The sequence below is a fragment of the Otolemur garnettii genome, unplaced genomic scaffold (genome assembly GCF_000181295.1).
Source record: "Otolemur garnettii isolate 467f Iridium unplaced genomic scaffold, OtoGar3 scaffold00149, whole genome shotgun sequence".
Lineage (NCBI taxonomy): Eukaryota > Metazoa > Chordata > Mammalia > Primates > Galagidae > Otolemur > Otolemur garnettii.
Window position 1 is genome coordinate 1,574,098 of NW_003852544.1, and position 18,173 is coordinate 1,592,270.

Below are 18,173 nucleotides of genomic sequence, written 5' to 3' on the forward strand. Positions count from 1 at the left end.
CCTTAGGTGTACATGGCTGGCGCCTTAGCTGGTTGAGCCACAGGCGCCGAGCCGAGGAGCCTTTTAAGTGTTTGTCTTTTTTCTAATAGGCTTTGTTAGGGTATAGGAAAGCTACTGATTGTATTTGCAGAAGCAACACACAAAACTTGCTAAACTCTTTAAATAGCTTCAGTAATTTTCTAAGCAGACAATTATATCACTTATGAATAATGACAGTTTTATCTGTTCCTTCCCTATATTTATACCTTGTATTTATTTTTCTTGTCTAATTGTCTTTTTTTTTTTGGAGAGAAAGAGTCTCACTTTGTTACCCTGGATAGTGTGCCTTGGCATTGTAGCTCACAGCAACCTCAAACTCTTGGGCTCAAGTGATCCTCTCTTCTCTGTCTCCCAAGTAGCTGGGACTACAGATGTCCTCCATGACACCATGTTATTTTTAGAGATGGGGTCTCGCTCTTGCTCAGGCTGGTAGTCAACTTGTGAGCTCAAGCAATCCGCTGGCCTCAACCTCCCAGAGTGTTAGGATTACAGGCATGAGTCACTGTGCCCGGCCTGTCTTATTGTCCTAACTAGTTCTTCCAGGCAAATGCTGGAGAATAATAGTGAGAACACACATCTTTCTCCTGTTCCTTGTTTTCAGGAAAAAACTTCTAGCTTGCAAGGAAAGCTTTCAGAGAAGGTTTATGTTTTGGCAAGACTCTCCTGACTGCTCCAAGGTGAAGGCATACAAGGGATCTGGGAAGGAAGGAAGTTAGGAGTCTGTGATCAGGTGAGGGTGGATGGCAGGTGGGAAGGTAAGGGGGAGGAGCACAGGCCTGTGCAGGGCATAGCCCAGGATACATGCAATCATCTGTCTGCAGCAGCTGGTTTTAAGCTTTGGAGAATGGGGTGATGGCTGAGTCCCAGGGTGCATGGGGAGGCTGAAGAGCGAGTGAGCACCAAAGGAAACCCGGAGGAAAAGGAGCTGCTACTGGAGAGAAGGTCTAGGGGAAAAGGGGGCAGAAGCTGGGGCTGGAGCTGGGGAGGGTGGGGGAAGAAATCTAGATTGAATTCTCAGTCACAGCTGCATGGCCCAGGTAGGAGTTCTCAGTGCTTGTGTCTTCTGGGCAGCATTCTTGCCTCTACTGCTGGTTCTGCAATGAGTGTACCAGCCTGACCTGGAGAGAGTGGGATCTAGGGCTCAGGCTGGACCTAGGTGTCCAGGGCCTTGAAGCTCAGCCAGCTCTAAGCCTCAGCCATGGAGCTACAGCATAGAGAGTCTCCCTGGACACTCAGGACAATAGAGACAGGGAAAGAGAGAAATAGAACCAGAGAGAGTCCCCATGGATATGGGGAGGCAGGCTCAGGGGAAAGGGCAAGGTAGATAGGGCAAGGTTGGGGCCTGGGAGTAGGGTGGGAGTGGGAAGGGCCTGTAGGTCTTAGCCCAGCAGGCATAAGAATAGCACCTAGACTAGGCCAGCTAGGGAGGAGAAGTGACCCTTAACACTGGAGAGTTCACCCATCTTGTGATCTGGGGTGACAGGGATGGGTAGTTGGGCAGAGGCTCCCAAGCCAGTGCAGGAGGGCTACATCACCACAGGGACAGTCTGGGGTGCCCACTGAGAGGTGGTAAGAGTGGGGATGCAGTGCAGTTTGAGGACTCCTTGGAAGTGGGGGCACCTGCACCCCAGGTCCAGAAATGCAGGTAAGATTTGGTGAGCAAGTAGAGGAAGGGCAGGAGGAGGGGCAGGAGGGGGAGCAGGCTGAGAGAAGCTGGGAGCCTGGCCATGTAGGGGGACTCAGAGGAGGCATGCGAGGCTGAACTGAGTATACATCACCCACCCTGAATCCCAGAGGTAAAGCTGGTTTCACCAGCTGGAGGTGAAAGTGGAGAAACGTCAATCCAGATAGGGAGGACTTTGAGTGCCAGGCAGTTGGGAGCCCTGGAAGAGTTTACAGCAGGGGAATGACTTAGTTGGATGTGGGCTTTGGGAAGGTCACAAATTTCTGGGGAAGCTGTGCATGGTGGCTCATGCCTATAATTGTAACATTGTGGGAGGTCAGGGCTGGTGGATTGCTTGAGCTCAGGAGTTTGAGACCAGCCTGAACAAGAGTGAGACCCCATCTCTACTAACAGTAGAAAAACTAGTCAGGGCTTGGTGCCTGTGGCTCAAGTGGCTAAGGCACCAGCCATATACACCTGAGCTGGTGGGTTTGAATCCAGCCTGACCCGTCAAACAATGACGGCTGCAACCCAAAAATAGCCGAGCATTGTGGCAGGCACCTGTAGTCCCAGCTACTTGGGAGGTGGAGGCAAGAGAATCGCTCAAGCCCAGGAGTTGGAGGTTGCTGTGAGCTGTGATGCCATTGTACTCTACCCAAGGCGACAGCTTGAGGCTCTGTCTAAGAAAAAAAAGAAAGAAAGAAAAAGAAAAACTAGTCAGGCATGGTGGCACATGCCTGTGGTCCCAGCTACTCCAGATGCTGAGGCAAGAGGATTGCTCAAGCTCAAGAGTTTGAGCTATGATGCCATGGAGGGCACTCTACCCAGAGTAACAGAATAAGACTCTGTTTCAAAAAAAAGGCCTTGGGGAGCTGCTAGCGGCTGCAGGGTGAAAGGTGGTGTGGCTGGAGGCTGGGGGGCCATCTGGGGACCTTAATGGCCCTTCAGTACGAGTTTGGCTTAGGACAACGTGGTAGAGCAATGCAGCCCCCAAACCTCTGCCTGTGTAATCTTCTACAAGACTCTCCTTACCCCTTGGCTTCCTGGGAGAGTACCTCCATGTCTGACTCCACTGGGACCTGTCACCACCTTGGGTCCCTTGACCAGGAGAAAGGGCTCTTTGGGCAGCAACCCTGACTTCTGGTGCTTGGAGGCACAGATGACCCCAGTTTCTGCCCCCCCCCCCCACCGAGCTGTATGGTCTGAGGAAACCCTGTCCCTGATGAGGTTCCTCATCTGTGAAATGGGGCAAAGGACAAAGGAAGCTAGTATGTATTAGGTGGGCACACACCTAAGGTACTTACTGAGTATGAACCTTCCCTATCCAAGGCAGGGCCTTGCCCCCACCTTCCCTGGGACAGGGGTGGGTGCAGCACTAGCTAGATCATCTTCACAGTATCCTTGTGCTGGGGACCAGCCCCTAGGCCAGGTGCTGAGGTGCACTATAGAGACAGAGGGGAGTGGAGGCCAGGATGGACGGCTCCCTGCTGTATGCTGCTAGGTCTGAATCCAACATAGTCTCTGAACCCTGGCGCCAGAGGAGGATGATGACCTGTGGCCAGGGTGGGGCTGATAAGGCCCCCATCAATCACCTGGGTTTGTTTCTCCCTCAGCAGGGCCTCCTTCCAGCTGCTCTGTCGCCTCTAGGAGTCTTGAGGAAGGTAGGCCATAGCTGACCCCCAGACAGATGCCTTACTGGGGAGTGGGTGAGGGTCTGGGCCCTGCCTATCACAATGTCATTCCACCCCAGACAAACTGAGGCCTGGGGAGGGGCAATTCCTGCCTGGTGTCACCCAAGACTCAGGTGCTGGCTTTAGCTGGGGCTCTGTCTTGGCACCTGGGAGGAGCCCCGTGATTGGGCTGGGGGCTCTGCCTCTGGGTAGTCTGTGATTTTGGCAAGTCCAGACCTTCTTTTGGCCCTGGTTCTCTAAGGGTAAAGTGAAACCTCTCTGGCCTGATACCCTCCCCCACTATGGCCCAGTTTGCACAATGGGGTGGGTGGGAGGTCCTGGGAAATTTCCCTCCTCTCTCCTAAGCCCAGCTTAGCTGAAAGCCAGAAAAGCAAACACAGCCAGGCTCACTCAGGCTGGAAGGGGGTGTGGGTGGAGGCTAGCAGGGGTCTGGGTGCAATGGGTCCTGGAGGGGCAGAGGCAGCCTCAATTTAGCACCCTCATCCTCTTGGGACCCCTTCCCCACTCCTTGTGGGGGAGGGGCTGGAGCACACTGTGGTGAAGGTGACGGTGGAGAGGGGAAGATGCAATGGGTGGGAAACAGGATTGGGAACCCCCCATCCCCTGGTTAAATATAGACCCTAGGCTCCTCCCCTGTGGGCTGCATGGCCCTGATAAGCAGCAAGCTGGCCTTGGCCTGTGCCCTCAGGCCCTACACTGCTTCCCTCGAGCTCTGCAACACGGACACCGACACCCACGGAAGGGTGTCCCTTGAGGAAGGGGGTTGGCAAAGAGCAGGGAGCAGGCCCCCCTTTTGACCAGAAACAGGCCTTTTAGGCTGAAGTAGGGTGAGCTGAGGGCTCTGAAGGATGGGTAAGGGACTGTAGGGGTGGTCGGAGGATTTAGGTTTTAGGACCTAAAGTCTGGGAAGTCCTGGATGTAGTGGCTGAGCCCTGTCCTCAGGTGTTGTGAGCTGTGGGGTGGGTAGGGTGAGTGGGAGGTCCTGCATGTTTAATTAGTCCTCCAGTTCTAAGAGGAGGGTCTGGCATGGGAGACGGAGTGAGGGATGGGCACGTGTGGGAGACCTTTTTTGGTCTTAGAAAGGGTCCTGATGTAAGTAGCCTTCTATATCTCAGTACCCAGCTGAGCTTGGCACATAGAAGGTGCTGGCCAAGAATATTGTCTAGTGACACTTCCCTTTTTGATAGCCTGAGTGTTGCCTCTTCTGGGAAGCCTTCTCTGACCAAGACCTGGGTCTGGCCAGGGCCCACGCAGCTGGCACAGGTTTCCGAGCCTGCTCCCAGGTACTGGGCATCCTCCTGGCTTCCCGCCTCCTCACCCCCACATCTCCTGCTGACCAGATGCCATCACCGCAGACAATGACTCCTGGGCTGGAGCTACAAAGCCCCAAAGAAGCTGAGGAGCCACAGACCCCAGCTCAGCGCACCCGGCGGACAAGCAGCAGCAAAGAGCCCAGTGCCCTTCATGATGACACCATGAGGCCGGGCCTGGGCACCTTGAGGCGTGCCTTCTCCAGGGCAAGCCAGCGGGCCTTGGCTCAGGTCTCCAAAGAAGACTCAGGGCTGCTATGGCGAAGGTCCTACTCCCTGTTCCGATCCTTCAGGCGCGCCCTGGATGAGGGACCAGCTCCTGGCCAGTCCCAGGTTGCTATTATGCCAGAGGTGTCCTCAAGGGTCAAGGATGGTGTCAGCTGGCAGGCATCTTCTGGGGTGGGGCCCAAGGAACTGGAATCCAAGGCAGGTAAGAATCTCACAAACAAAACTAAGCATGAAAAGAAACTGAGCGAAGACTTACTGCAGGCTCTCCTCCCCAGCTCCCCAAACCCTGCCCCCTGGACAACTGCACTCTAAATTCTTCCAGCATCTCAGTAGGGGGAGTTGCCATTGAGCAGAAGGAGAAAAGAGTGGCTCAGAGGGGTTAAGTGACTTGCCTCTGGTCTCACAGCCAGGAAGTGGAGCATGGGCTTTGAATCCATATCCTCATGACTCTAGAGCTCTAGCCTCTCCATGTATTTTCACAGCCCGGCTCCTAGTCAAACTGGGATGACACACAAGGCACTGGTCCTCTCTAATCACAGGGTCTCAAAGGTGTATAGGGTCCATGGCTACCTAGAGAGGAGCTCAGGGGGCTGCCCAGAGGAGGATGCATTGGAATTGGGCTCTAAAAGTGGGGTGGGGGTAGAGGTTGAGGGCTTTGGAGGATAGGGGCTGGCAGAGATCAGGGAGCAGCAAGAAATGTTGAAGCTGGACACTGGGGCAGGAGCATTGCAGGACACGCCCAACTTGAGCTCTGACCTTATTAGACCTGTAATCAGTGCTGCACACACACAGGAGGCTGCTGGTATGGGGGTGGGGATGGGAGAAAGGCAGAAAGTAGGGAATGGGGGTGGGGAAGAAAGGGGGAGGGGTGGGAATCGGTGACCCTGTAGATCCTTGAATGAACCAAATTTTATAGAATATATCCTTTTAATACAGGAATTTGATCTGGGAAGTTTGGATTCGATCAGGGGGCTCAGGAGGGCTACGTGTGTATGGCTTTGAAACTTCAGGTTCCTCATCTCTGAGTGATTCTGAGGGAGGGCTCCTGGCAGTTGGGGGCTGTTGCTTCTGGAGTGGGCCTTCAGTAGGACTCTAGGGTAAAGGAGCAGAAGCCAGGCAGCCCAGCCCCGGATGAACAGAACGGGGGTCTACACATCTTCGGACTGGTGTCCTGGGGTGGGCCCTCTCACCGCCCCTCTTCTCGCCTGCCCTTGCAGAAGGCAAATCTGTGGCCGACCTCATTACTGAACGGCAACTGCTGGCGGCCTTCGAACAGCTTCGGCACCTAGAGACGAGGCTGGTGGCTGAGAAAGCCTCGCATACCTTTGAACAGGACCCTACGGCCTTTGCTCGGCGCGCCATGGACTTATGCCTACATTACGATGGTCTAGCAGCAGAGATCGGAGCCATCGTGCGCGAGACGCTGGGACCCGACGGTGTGGACGCTGCCGTGCTAGCTCAGGTAGCCCACGTGGTGCGCGCCGAAGAAGAGGCCCATCCAGCGTCCCCTGCTGACGGAGACTTTCTGTGTACGCCCCGCCGCTGGCGCCAGCACTGGGAGGAGGCCGTGCAGCGAAGTGCGCAGGAGCGAGTGCGGCAGGCGGGAGCTGGGGGTACATCTGGGGCCGAGGAGGGCTCGTCGGGCCTGGCCCAGCTTCTGGCCCAGCTTGGTGGGTTGGTTCGCCACGATCTACAGAAGGTGCGGCTGGAGGTGCAGCCGGCGTACGCAGCAGCCGGCTTTCCAGCATGGGAGGCCTACCAGAGCGCCTTTCACGGCGCGGTGGCCCAGACCCTCCAGGAGCTAGCGCAGGACGCCCATGGCTGCGAGCAGCTCTACCTCCTGCTGGACTGGGCTGCCAACGTCTATGGCAGGTGAGCCTCAGCCAAGGCGCCTAGGGGCAAGGATGGGCTGGCACTAGGGCCTTGTTGATCTGCTTTGAGGAACACAGAGCACTCTTTTCCTCCTTCCCCATCCCCTTCCCCTCCTTTCTTTTCTCCTCCATCCTTTCTTCTTCTTTTCTCCTCCTCCTTCTTTCTTCTCCTCCTCTCTTTTCTTCTCCATTCTTTTCTCCTCCTTTCTTCCTCCACTTCCTCCATTTTTCTTTTCTCCTCCTCCTTCTTCTTTTCTACTTTTCTTCTTCATTCCCTCCCTGGGTGGGGCTGGGGGAGGGTGAGAAGTTAACATTCCTATGCATTCTAGGTGGTGGTGGGCTGTTACACCCCAGATTTTCCTAAGGGATCACCTGCGCAGGGGTTCCCAAAGTTTGAAAGCCTCCATGGAGTGGTTCTCAATGGAGCAGAAAGCCCAATTAGAGCCCAGGGTGGTCCGCAGTTGTCTTTGAGCAAATCAGAGAAGAGTACCTTTCCAGGCAGTACCCAATGTCGGCTCACAGAGCTTGGTCTGTTTGCCCCCACTTTCCCCTTTGGATGGACATCTAGGTTCTGGGTGCAGCCTATTGTGAATTTCCACCTCTAGCTCTACACTGTGATTAGGGCGGATTATTTTTATTTTTTTGCAGTTTTTGGCTGGGGCTGGGTTTAAACCTGCTACCTCTGGCATATGGGGCCAGTGCCCTACTCCTTTGAGCCACAGGCACCGCCCAATTAGGGTGGATTATTAAACCCCTGAGTGGTCTGCAGTCCCTCAGGCAGGAGCGTCTATAGAGGAATTCAGCCAGAGTCCTGGGCTTCTCAAATTGCTGTGCCTCTGCCCCTCTCTGGGGTGCCCTGGTATAGGCTGGATGGTGGCTGGTCCCTAAGCCATGGAGTTTGGGGGAAGGGAGCATTAGAGCCCAGTCTTGAGTGTACCCAGACCACAGGGCAGTTTGGTTGAGGTCCATCTGGACAGCTGTCCTTAAGCAGTCTGCACAGGCACAGTTGGTTGCTAGAGCACCAGGAAAGCCAGCATTCAGAGGCTTCTGGGGAGGTGGGATAGAGGTCTGGAGGCAGTGGGAACAGAAGTCCAGGTTTTTGGCCCTTCTATGACCCCATTAGACTTTGAGCCTGGAGCCAGAACCGGGTAGTGTCTGCCACATGGGAGCCCTGCCCAGGTCCTCAGTGGCCCCTGCCCTGCCTTCCAGTCCTGACTTCCTGGGCTCCCCTGGCCTGGAGCAGCCCACGGAGCCCCTGCCCCCGCTTCTAGCACCTGATGTGTGGGCTCAACTGGAGAGAGACTACACTAGCTTCCTCGAGGTAAGGTGGGAGGGAGGGCAGTCTGGATGCTGCTGGGTCCGATAGGAAGGTGCAGTGCCCAGGGTCACGGTTGCAATGCTGGCGGTGGCTCATCCTGTGGCCTCTGGTGTGGGCTTTATAACCTGACTGGTGGCCCTTGTCCCAAAGGAGGGAGGACTGGATCCAGGAGGTAGGAGTCGTTTGGACCTCCCTGGAGTATCTCATGGTGGCCTTGCTTCCTCCCCAGACCAAGATTACAGGCTGCTTCGATAGCATCTTGGAGCTGGAGAAGAGTCGCTGGGTGGCTGCTGAAGCCCCCAACGTGCTGCAGGGCTTCTACCACGTGCCACTGTCCATCGACGTCCACATGGTTTGGGCCGGGAAGGGGGGTCCAAGGGGAATATGTTCAGGCCCTAGGCACGCGATGGGGACACCCAGAGCTATCATATTCAACCCTCATCATCCTTCTCCATTAGATGGGAGCCTGAGGCCCCACGGGAGAGGAAATCTGGGATTCCCTGGAGGCCTGGGGTGGCTGGTGGACCGTGGGTGCGGGGAAGTATACCCTTGGGCCTCTGAAGGCTGGAGCCAAGACTATGAGGCAGAGCTGGTGAGCCGGAAACGTGTCCCGGCCACCGGGTAGAGAACAGTGGGCTCTGGGTCAGGGGCTCAGACGCACGCTCAGCGTGAGGCCTCTCTCGCAGCTTGTGGCCGAGCACGTGAAGGCGGGCGGCGCTATCTCAACTGAGCTGGAGGCCACCACCCTGCAGATCTGCGCGCGGGCGCTCGGTCTCTTCGTGCCCAGGTACGGATTCGTCCTTGGCCGGGTTGGGGTAGATGGAGTGTCCTGGGCAGAGTGTGGGCAGTGGCCACCCTGTTTGCTTGGAGCGGTAGAACCCTGCTCTGCAGGTGGCAGGGAGTTGTCACAGGGCCAGAGTTAGGCTTGTGACCCAGGGGCTGGCGGACCTGGGGTCATAGCTCGGCCAGGAAGGACTTTGCGTACCCCGCCCCCAGGTTTGAAAAGGCTTTTCTGGAGTCGAAGGCAGTGAGTGAGCCACATCTGGGAGCCTACATTAACGCCTGCGAGGAGCTGAGGTGGGTGTCTGCTCTCACTCAGGGGCGGTGCGGCCAGCAGGGGGCGCGCAAACTCTGGGAACCCCGACTCAGCCCTTGGTGTGTGTGCAAGTGTGAGAGAGAGGGGGAGGCGACAGGGACATGAGAAGGAGGTGTAGCCCCAGGCCAAGCGTACTCTACCCCCACCACCTCCCACTGCAGACACATAGGCTGTGAAGGCAGCCTCAGCCACCTGAGGGCACAGACACTGGGCCATCTTGTCTGGGTTCAGATCCCAGCTCTGCCACTTGCTGGCTGCATCACATGCGACAAATCACTTCCCCTCTGTGCCTCTTTTCTCATCTATCCAATGGAGACAGATGTTCCTGAGGACTGTGTGGGCACTCTGTGCCTTAGAGCAGTGGTCTCCAACTTTTGTGTGAGCAGGAGCTGGGTTCATGGAAGAGAATTTTTCCAGACTGGGGGTGGTTTCCTGATGATTCAAGCACATCATATTTATTGTGTACTTTATTTCCATTATTACACTGTAACATACAATGAAGTAATTATACAACTCGGCAAAACACAAAATCAGTGGGAGCCCTGAGCTTGTTTTCCTGCAGCTAGATGGTCCCAATGGTAGCATCACCACGTCAGCTTCACCTCAGATCATCAGGCATTAAATTCTCATAAGGGGCATGCAGCCTATATCCCTCACATATGCAGTTTGCAGTAGGATTCTTGCTCTAATGCCGTGACTGATCTGACAGGTGGTGGAGCTCAGGCAGTGATGCCAGGGATGGGGAGCAGCTCTAAATACAGACGAAGCTCTGCTCACTCACCCACCACTCACCTCCTGCTGTGCAGCCCAGTTGCTAACAGGCCATGGACCAGCATGGGTCTGTAGCTTGGGGGTTGGAGATCATAGTTCATTTTGGCTGTTTGTGAGCCCTTGTGATGTGCCAAGTGCTGTTCTGGCCTTACCTGCCAGATGCATTTTATCCCAAGTGCAATATACTCATGTACAGATGAGAAAGTGGAGACCTGGAAAGGAAATACTGCTTGCTCATGGCCACACACCCAGTAAGTGGTAGACCTGAGACTTGAACCAGGCTTGCCTGAGTCCAAATCATGACTGTGATGAGGCACTTCTCTAACACCCTCTCATACCTCGTTTCAGCCCCATGGAACATTCTTTGTCCCTTGGTAGGTAGGCAGCCTCTAGCCCAACCCCTGATGGAACCCTTGGCTATGGGAACTGAGTATAACCTTACCCTCAGTTTTTCTCCTGGTGAAATAGGACATTGTTACTTTTGGGGGCAGTTGAGCCTTGATGACGGGTGGGTTGGTTCCAGGCATGGCAGTGTTACATTGTCCCATCACCAAAAGGGATGGAAGGTTTGTTTCAGAGCTAGGAGAGGGGAACTCTGCCAAGAAACTGGGCCACTATAATCCTATTGACCTACTCTTCTATGATTGGCTTCTGAAGCTTTGGTGTTGTCCCCTCACTTGCCTCTGTTTCACTGGCTACACATTGTGCAGCCCCAGGGGCTGCCCTTCACAGTATAGTCTAAACGAACAGAGCTGGCATGGTCCCCAACCTGCTTCCCCTTGCCCACCTCATCACTTGTGCTGGCCCCTCCCTAGGACCAGTCTTCTGGCCAGGTTTCCAGGAACCTTAGAAGAGCTAGAGAAGCCCTTGGTGGCTGCTACCTGTAGCTTCCAGAAGCACCTCCTTCAGGACTTGCAGCGTGACATGCAGGTGAATGGGATGGGCCTTCTCTCCCCCCTTTTCATGCCCAGCAGGTGCCCCTTAGTCCCTGGAGCCTGGGGACTCAAGTCACAGAATTCATTTACCCCAGGAGCCATCTCAGGGGTATGTGTTAGGGAGTGGGCAGGACAGCTAGATGAATTCTCAGCTGAGTGGGGATGGCTGGGAAATCCTTACCTTCCCACTTCAGACTTGATCTTTGAGTGCTCAGCACCCAAGCCCAGAAGGTGGGTCCAGTGAACCAAGTCTGGGTCTTTAACCTAGCCCCTCAAGGCTTTCCCTTGGCATACCCTAAGAGGACCTGGCTAGATCCTCAGACTCGAACCTCGTCCACTAGAGTTTGGGTCCTGGAAGGGGCCTAGTTACAAACACAATTTGTAACTAGAAGAGGGGATGGCACCTGGCAACCCAGTAGGGAGGAGTGTCAGGAGTGGTGCACTGGACTTTGAGGGAAGGGTTTGGTGGGTAGGGAGTATATATTTGAAGACTCACACTTCCCTGTGTCCCCAGCCACTCTTTAGGGTTGTGTGTACCAAGGGCTGGCTGACACAGGACACGCTTCGTCCCCTCATGGACAAGGTGCTGGCTTTTGCTCATCATCTAGAGCATGTAGTCCGGCCATGGGCACAGGTACAGCAAAGGGGAGGGTCCAGCAGGGGTCTGCCCAGGGCTGGGGCTGTGGACCTTGACTCTGGCCCTGACCCTAATCCTCCGTTGCCCAGGAGACTCTGCAGGAGGTGCACCGGTATGTGGTCCGTGAGTACTTGGTGCAGGTGCTGAGACCACGAGAGCGGTTTCGGGGTGTCGAGCGGGTGAACAGCTCCCAGAAGATGAACCTTGATGCCCAAGCCATCAGTGACACCTTCCAGGGCTTGGTAGGAGCAGCATCTGATTGCCCGAGGGATGTTTACCTCCTGGAGCACCCTGCCTGCCACCAAATTCTCATTTCTCCTTGGTCCTCAAGGGCCCCAGACAGGGAATGGCAGTCACCCAGTCTTAGCTGATAGAGCTTTTGGCAGAGCAGTTCTCCCCCATTGTCCATTGGACTAGGGAGGGGTTGGGCCTTCCTACCTGGTAGGGATAGGGCCATGCACAGAGGTGGAGGCACTTTATAAACAGTTTGAGGCATCTGGGGAAAGAGTGGGTGAAGGTATCAGTCTTACTTGAGGGTTGAGGTTTGAGGTTCACAGCCATGTCCTCACCTCACACCAGGAGCCCCTATAGCTGCAGCACCCACCTCAACCCCTATATATCCCTTATCTGCTGTGCTGGTTCCCCAGACTCAGTGTGATTCCAGGCAGAACTTTCCTCTGCGGGATGTGGGGAGGGGAGATGACTACTGTGTTGCAGATAAGCCTATTCACCCAGCTGTGGGGGATCCAGGTGGGCAGCGCAGGAGGGCTGACCATGTACTAATGGGGGCTGGAGGCAGTGATGGCAAAGGGGTTTCTGGGGCAGGTGGCCTACCTTACACACATCTCTGTCTCTGCAGGGCTCTGAGGCCAAGTGGCTGGACCAAGCCATCCCGTGTGTGGCCGAGATCCTGGGTGAGACATACAAAGATGACATCCAGCGGCATCTGGAGACACTCATCCAGAGCTACCCCGACATCAGGTTTGTTGGCATATGTTCCCCTACTCTATGTCGGGGCAGAGAGTGGTGGGGGCAAGGGGTCTGGTATTTGTACTTTCTGAAGAGTCCCAGTGGCTATGATTGGGTGGGTGCAGAAAGCAGGGAGGAGTGAACTTTGGGGCTGAGGAAGCCACCTGGGAGGTGTTGGGATTCAGGATTTGAACCTGCACAGACATGTGTGCCCATGAGCCTGCTGACTTCAGCATGGGGAGCAGGTGGTGGTGGGGAGAGGGGGAGAAGAGCAGGGCTGGGCCATCCCCTGTAGGCCCCAAGTGGGTGGGGCTAGGGGCAGAGGGGAGGGAAGGAAGGGTACACCTTTCACCCTGGAATCTCAGGGGTGAACCCCCCACCCTTGAGGACAAAGGCCTCTCTTGAAGCCCCAAGAATCTGAAACCTAGCCAGGAGGAAGGAGGCTTTGATCCCAGGATAGGTTTAGGGGATGTTGAGTCATCGAAGCCCTTAGAAATCCCAGCTCAGATCTCTCCTTGGTGTTGTAGATTCCAGGATGGGGAGTGTGCAGAAAGCCCCTGGTCCTGCCCCTTCCCCTTCCCCTGCCATGCTGTGCCATGGAAGAATTCCCTGCCCCTATGCCAGGCAGCCTGTCAGTCCTCTCCCCTTGCTTGGTGCCCTAGGGCTCCCCTCCAGGCCTCTTTGTGTTCCCTGGCCCAGCGGGGGGCCCCCCCCCGTCTCCTAGGGTAGTGCTTTATGACCAGCTTGGTCTTGGGGCTGGGAGACAATAACTCCTCTGGCCTAGACCCCCCCCCACCCCGCCATATCACTCCCTCTTTCACTCTGCGCTATTTCTTGAACCAGTTCACTGGTCTCCCCTCTTCCTCTGCATAGGTTCTTTCCCCTGTTGGGCATGCCCCTCCCCCAAGGTACCCTTGGAGGCCCAGCTACCATGCACTCCAGGTCCATTCTGCCTCCTCCTCTGTAACTCAGCCTCTCTGGCCCAGTTGCAGGAATGCTAGTGACTCATACTTCTTCCCAGCCCAGGGGTTTTCCCTGACCCTGGGCCTGGGGTGTCATGGAGGTACTGGGTCTGGAGCAAAGGTCTTTGTGTCTCCACAGGCGGGATCACATACTGGCCATTCTGGCCTTGCGCAGACTGGGCCGCCGTCGGAACCACAGCCTCCTGCAGCATGCCCAGGAGCTGCTGAAGGCTGTGGCCAAGGCAGTGAACTCAGGGGCCACTGGACCCCATGTACTCTTTGGGGAGATTGAGGTGCCCACCTCTATGGATGTGCTAATCACCTGCATTTAGAGCTCTGTGGCCTGAGAGAGGGCTGTCCTCAGGTGGAGGATCAGATACCCTCCTAAGGCACTGAGCCCTGAGCTAGGAGCCTAGGGAGTCACTCTCGGCCCTGCCCCCACTCTGAAGCCTGTAGTTAGGGAATTTTTGTCTTCAGCCAAGCAGGGCTGCTCAGCCAGAAGGAACAGCAATGATAAAGGAAGGCACTTCAGGCATTTGTGGGGGAGTATTTTGGGTCCTTCAGAGTTTCCCTTCAATACTAACCCCCGCTCCGGGGGGGTTTCCTGCCTGCCTAACTGTCCAATACGATCCCCCAGTCTGAAAGTAAAGGTCAGAGTATTTATTTAAAAATAAATGTCAAGTAAAATGGTGCTTCCTTAAGGAGAAGACAGGGCCGAGCTGGCTGGGAATGGGGAGTCTGCGTCCCCATATACCAAAGGACTGGAAGGCCCTCTGGTGACTCCATTTGGTGGAGGGTTCTTTTCTACTCACTGAACTGATGGGTAGACTGAAGCAGGTCCAGAGCTGGGAAGGCCCGGGCCTCGACCATGGCATCATGGGTCCATTGGTCTCATGTGCCAAGTCAGCCTTTTAGGCAGGCCCTGGACCTATGGGAGATAAGATGAGACCTTGTTGCAGCTCAAGTATTTGAGTTAGATGGGGGAGGGACTGGCTTGGCACCTGTAGCACAGTGGTTATGGCGCCAGCCACATACACCAAGGTTGGGGGGTTCAAACCTGGCCTGGGCAAGCTAAAACAACAATGACAACTGCAACAAAAAATAGCCAGGTGTTGTGGCAGGCGCTTGTAGTCCCCAGCTACTTAGGAGGCTGAGGCAAGAGAATCAATTGCTTAAATCGAAGAGTTGGAGGTTGCTGTGAGCTGTGACGCCATGACACTCTACTAAGGGCAACATAGTGAGACTCTGTCTCCAAAAAAAAAGATAGGTGAGAGACTTCCCAGTAATGAAAACAAAATTGTCAGGTTGCTCTAGGGAAAGTATCATTCATGGAGCGTTAGCATGGGGCATGACCTGCTGGTCTCAGTGGTGGAGGTAGGCTGCAAGGGCTCTGTGTACTTGTAGCTCCCTCTCCCCCATGGAAAGTTGACATTGAAATTTAGCTAGCCTGTGGGGTGAGGTTTCTGGGAAAGCCATTTGCATTGGCATCCTCAGGCTTGCCAGGAAGGGTGACAGCTGAGATGGGGCAACTTACAGGGAGAAGCTGAGACAGGTGTCAAATAGCTGCCCCTCCCCCAATCCCTCTGTAGCAGGCTGCCACTGTCTCTCTAGGCCTTGGTAGGTAGCTCCCTTCCTAGCACTGTGGACAGCTAGGGGGCACAGGCAGGTCTGCCCCATTCTCTACAACAGGGTTGGAGTGCAGAGCCAGGTCAGAATCTTGCTGGGACCTTGGGGTTTGGGAGTTCAGGAGTTATTGTCTTGTCTGGGAGCAAGTGCCATGGACAGTGTGCCCTGCCCCCTCATGGGTGACACCAGGGCTGGAAGCTGAGGGGTAGGGCAGGCAGGGGATGAGGGAGTATGCAGACCTCCCTGGGCAGGGCAGGAATGAGGAAATGGAGAGGTTGGGGTTCCCAGACTCCAAGGCTAGGGTAGGGGCAGGGTGTGTGTAATGCCAACAGTGGCAAGCTATCCTTATACTCATGGGAAAGTGGAGGATAGTAGAGGATGGGGTGGCCCTGGCATGGTGGGCTGGGATCCTCCCAATCAGGGCTACAGGTCGAGGGGCAAGTGGTTGACAGGCTAGTCGATCAGGCTCCCCTTTTCCTAGGGGAGGGGTCTAATGGAGGGGGCAAGTGATTGACAGGCTAGCCTGTCCCCTGCTTGATCCTACATATAACCTCAGGGGCCATGAATATCTTGATCTGGGTCTGGTACTAGACAGGTTCTCCCCAGGGAGTCTCTGCTACCCCTTCCCCACCTTTCAGTCCCAGGTGCCTCCCTGAGCCTCTGTAGTCCTAGCCCTGAATCTGACCAGTTTAACCCCACCTGAACCCTTCAGCAGGAGGTGGAGGGCCCTGGGGCTGGGCTTCCAAGCAGGGTTGTGGGGACAGGAAGGGGCTTTTGTCTTGGCTCTACCACTTTCCAGATGTGAGACAAGTCCCATTATCTGTGCCTCAGTTTTTCCAGCTGTGAAATGGGGGTACTGTCAGTGCCTCCTCCTGGGCTGAGGTGGGTGAAGTAAGAGCCAGCCACAAAGCCAGGGCCCTGGCTTCCCTGTGACCCCATGTTGCCAGGGACCTGGCCAGGCCATGGTCTGCAAGAAAAAGCCAAGGCCGTGGGTGCAAGAGTGGAGAACTGAGTGTTCAATAGGACCTGAGGGGGGTTGAGGTCACTGCATGGGGATAGTCCCCAAGGGAAGGCTGGAAAGAGGCATCCAAGGCTTAGTAGCCTTGGCCTCATGAAAGCTTCACATTGCAGGGACATTTGATTTAGGCTTGGACACAGGACTGTTTTCCTGAGGATTTCAGGAAGGCCCAGAGAGAGAAAGTTAGGGTTTTCCTGGCAGGAACCATGTGCACATGTATCCTTGCATCTCCATGCACAGAGTATGAGTGTGTGCCCATGTATGTATTCCTAAGAACCCAGAATGCCTAGGGGCTGGGGTAGCTTCCCAGGCCAATGAGACTGAGCAGGAGGCTGGATAGCAGCTCCTACTAAGGTGCTGCTAAGGAGGTTGGAGACAGAAGATGGACTAAGACCAGGGAACCCAGGACTGGTTCAGGCCCAGGACTCTGGCCATTGGCCCTTGGACCCCCAGGGGTGGACCTTGCCCACTCCTTCAGCCTATGAGATCCCGTGAGGCCTTGCAAAGAGTCTAGAGTGTTTCCTTGGCCATCTGTTGTCTAGGCTAAGCATGATGGGTGTTGGGGGTGTCTGGCTTTCAGCTGCTTCTGGAATTGGTTGTCTGGCTGTTAAGGACGTGTGTGTGTGTGTGTGTGTGTGTGTGTGTGTGTATTTTCATGGGATGTGCCAGCCCAACAGCACCCCCAGCACAGAGGACCCCTATCCTGCCTCCCTGCTTTTCACATGGAGCAGAACAGCCTGGGACTAGCCTATGTGACCCTTAAGCTTGGATTACAGCCCTGCAAGCTATTCCTTGCTCCCAACCTCTGGCCATCTCACCCCTGCTGTGACACCCACTGTTCCTCCCTCTTCAGGGCTCAGTGTGGCTTTCCAATTGCTACCCATTTCCTGGGGCTTTCATGTACTGAGGGTGGCCCCTGGTCTCTGTCCCTGAGCTTGGGGTCCATGAGGCAGAGCCTGCTCAGTGAATCTTCTGGGGGCTCCAACCCAGGCCCAGCCAGGAGAACAGCAAGAAGGTACAGAGGCCCAAATGTTCAAGGCAGGTGCTCAGGCTGGCAGAGGTGATGGACTGTATGTGTGAGTGGTCCAAGGACAACATGTGTGGCGGGAAGAGGCAGCTTGGGACCTAGCAGCCCTCTATGACCATCTTTCCCTCCTGGTTACTTGACTGTTGGTCCAGCTCTTTTCAGAGTGTGTCATGTTTGAAAAGCCCACAAGGCTGAGTTACACAGGACTGCATTTGGGTTTTAGCTTTGTCCTCCTCTAGCTTGTAATCTGGGCTTAATCTTGTTTGTGATGTGGGAGAGAATGACCAGTAGGGAGGGAGCTTGGGGGTAAATGAGACTGTCCGCAGAAATCCCAGCAGAAGGGCATGTTGCAAGTGGCAGTCAGCGTGTTACCTTCATGCCTGTACAGCCTCTCCCTCTTCCTTCCTCGCCTAGTGACCCCAGCCCCTTCCTTCCTGGCCCCAGTCCTCAACAGGCCCCTGTACAAGGGGCAGCACCCTCAGCAGCTCAGTCAGTGGATCCTGCAGGGCATCTCACCACTGCCACATGGGAGGGGAGGCTTATAGGGTTCCAAAGCTTCCCCCTTTCCTCACTCTCCTTTCCTTCCTGTGTGAACTGCAGCAGGCCACAGGGGTCTGCCTGCCAGTTCATTATTGGACCTGGGGGGGAGGGGCCCAGACTGGGCTGTCCCTGACTCACTAGTGGCCTTTTCCCACCTACCTACGTGGAAGGCTGTGGTGTATGCTGCTGGCCACTGGGATGAGACAGGGCAGCTGCTGCCAAGGGTGGACTCCACAAAGCTCTAGATATGAGGGATCAGATCCTGCTAGGCCCCGGCCCAGGCCCAGCCTTGCAGAGGCAATTGTGCTGGAAGCCAAGAATTTCATGGGTGAGGGCCATTAGGCCTGGCCTCCTGGGCCTCTGCTTGTGTGAAACACTTGGCAACAACTGAAATTTGGACAAGTCGTACCCACTCCTTAGTCCACTCTCCTACTAGGACCTGGGGAACCTACTGCAAGGGTCTACTTGCGAA

The 18,173-nt window shown here is 55.4% G+C and overlaps 1 protein-coding gene across 4 annotated transcripts in view; it reads left to right on the top strand.

Moving 5' to 3' along the window:
* Positions 1-14,177, top strand: part of EXOC3L4 (exocyst complex component 3 like 4) — a 15,712-nt gene extending 1,535 nt beyond the window's left edge. Inside the window, exons 1-13 of one of the 4 annotated variants that reach the window (XM_023518883.1) lie at positions 517-716; positions 3,319-3,363; positions 4,734-5,133; positions 6,149-6,803; positions 8,012-8,123; positions 8,350-8,472; positions 8,807-8,907; positions 9,117-9,197; positions 10,803-10,917; positions 11,437-11,556; positions 11,649-11,801; positions 12,419-12,540; positions 13,630-14,177. In XM_023518883.1, the coding sequence (XP_023374651.1) occupies positions 684-716; positions 3,319-3,363; positions 4,734-5,133; positions 6,149-6,803; positions 8,012-8,123; positions 8,350-8,472; positions 8,807-8,907; positions 9,117-9,197; positions 10,803-10,917; positions 11,437-11,556; positions 11,649-11,801; positions 12,419-12,540; positions 13,630-13,822 (2,253 nt within the window). In that variant the 5' untranslated portion in view covers positions 517-683 and the 3' untranslated portion in view covers positions 13,823-14,177. Of the gene's footprint in view, positions 1-516; positions 717-3,315; positions 3,364-4,119; positions 4,221-4,733; positions 5,134-6,148; positions 6,804-8,011; positions 8,124-8,349; positions 8,473-8,806; positions 8,908-9,116; positions 9,198-10,802; positions 10,918-11,436; positions 11,557-11,648; positions 11,802-12,418; positions 12,541-13,629 lie in introns of those variants that run through there. The other 3 variants (XM_023518884.1, XM_023518885.1, XM_003799331.2) reach the window with 3 other exon arrangements.
* Positions 14,178-18,173: the final 3,996 nt, after the last annotated feature.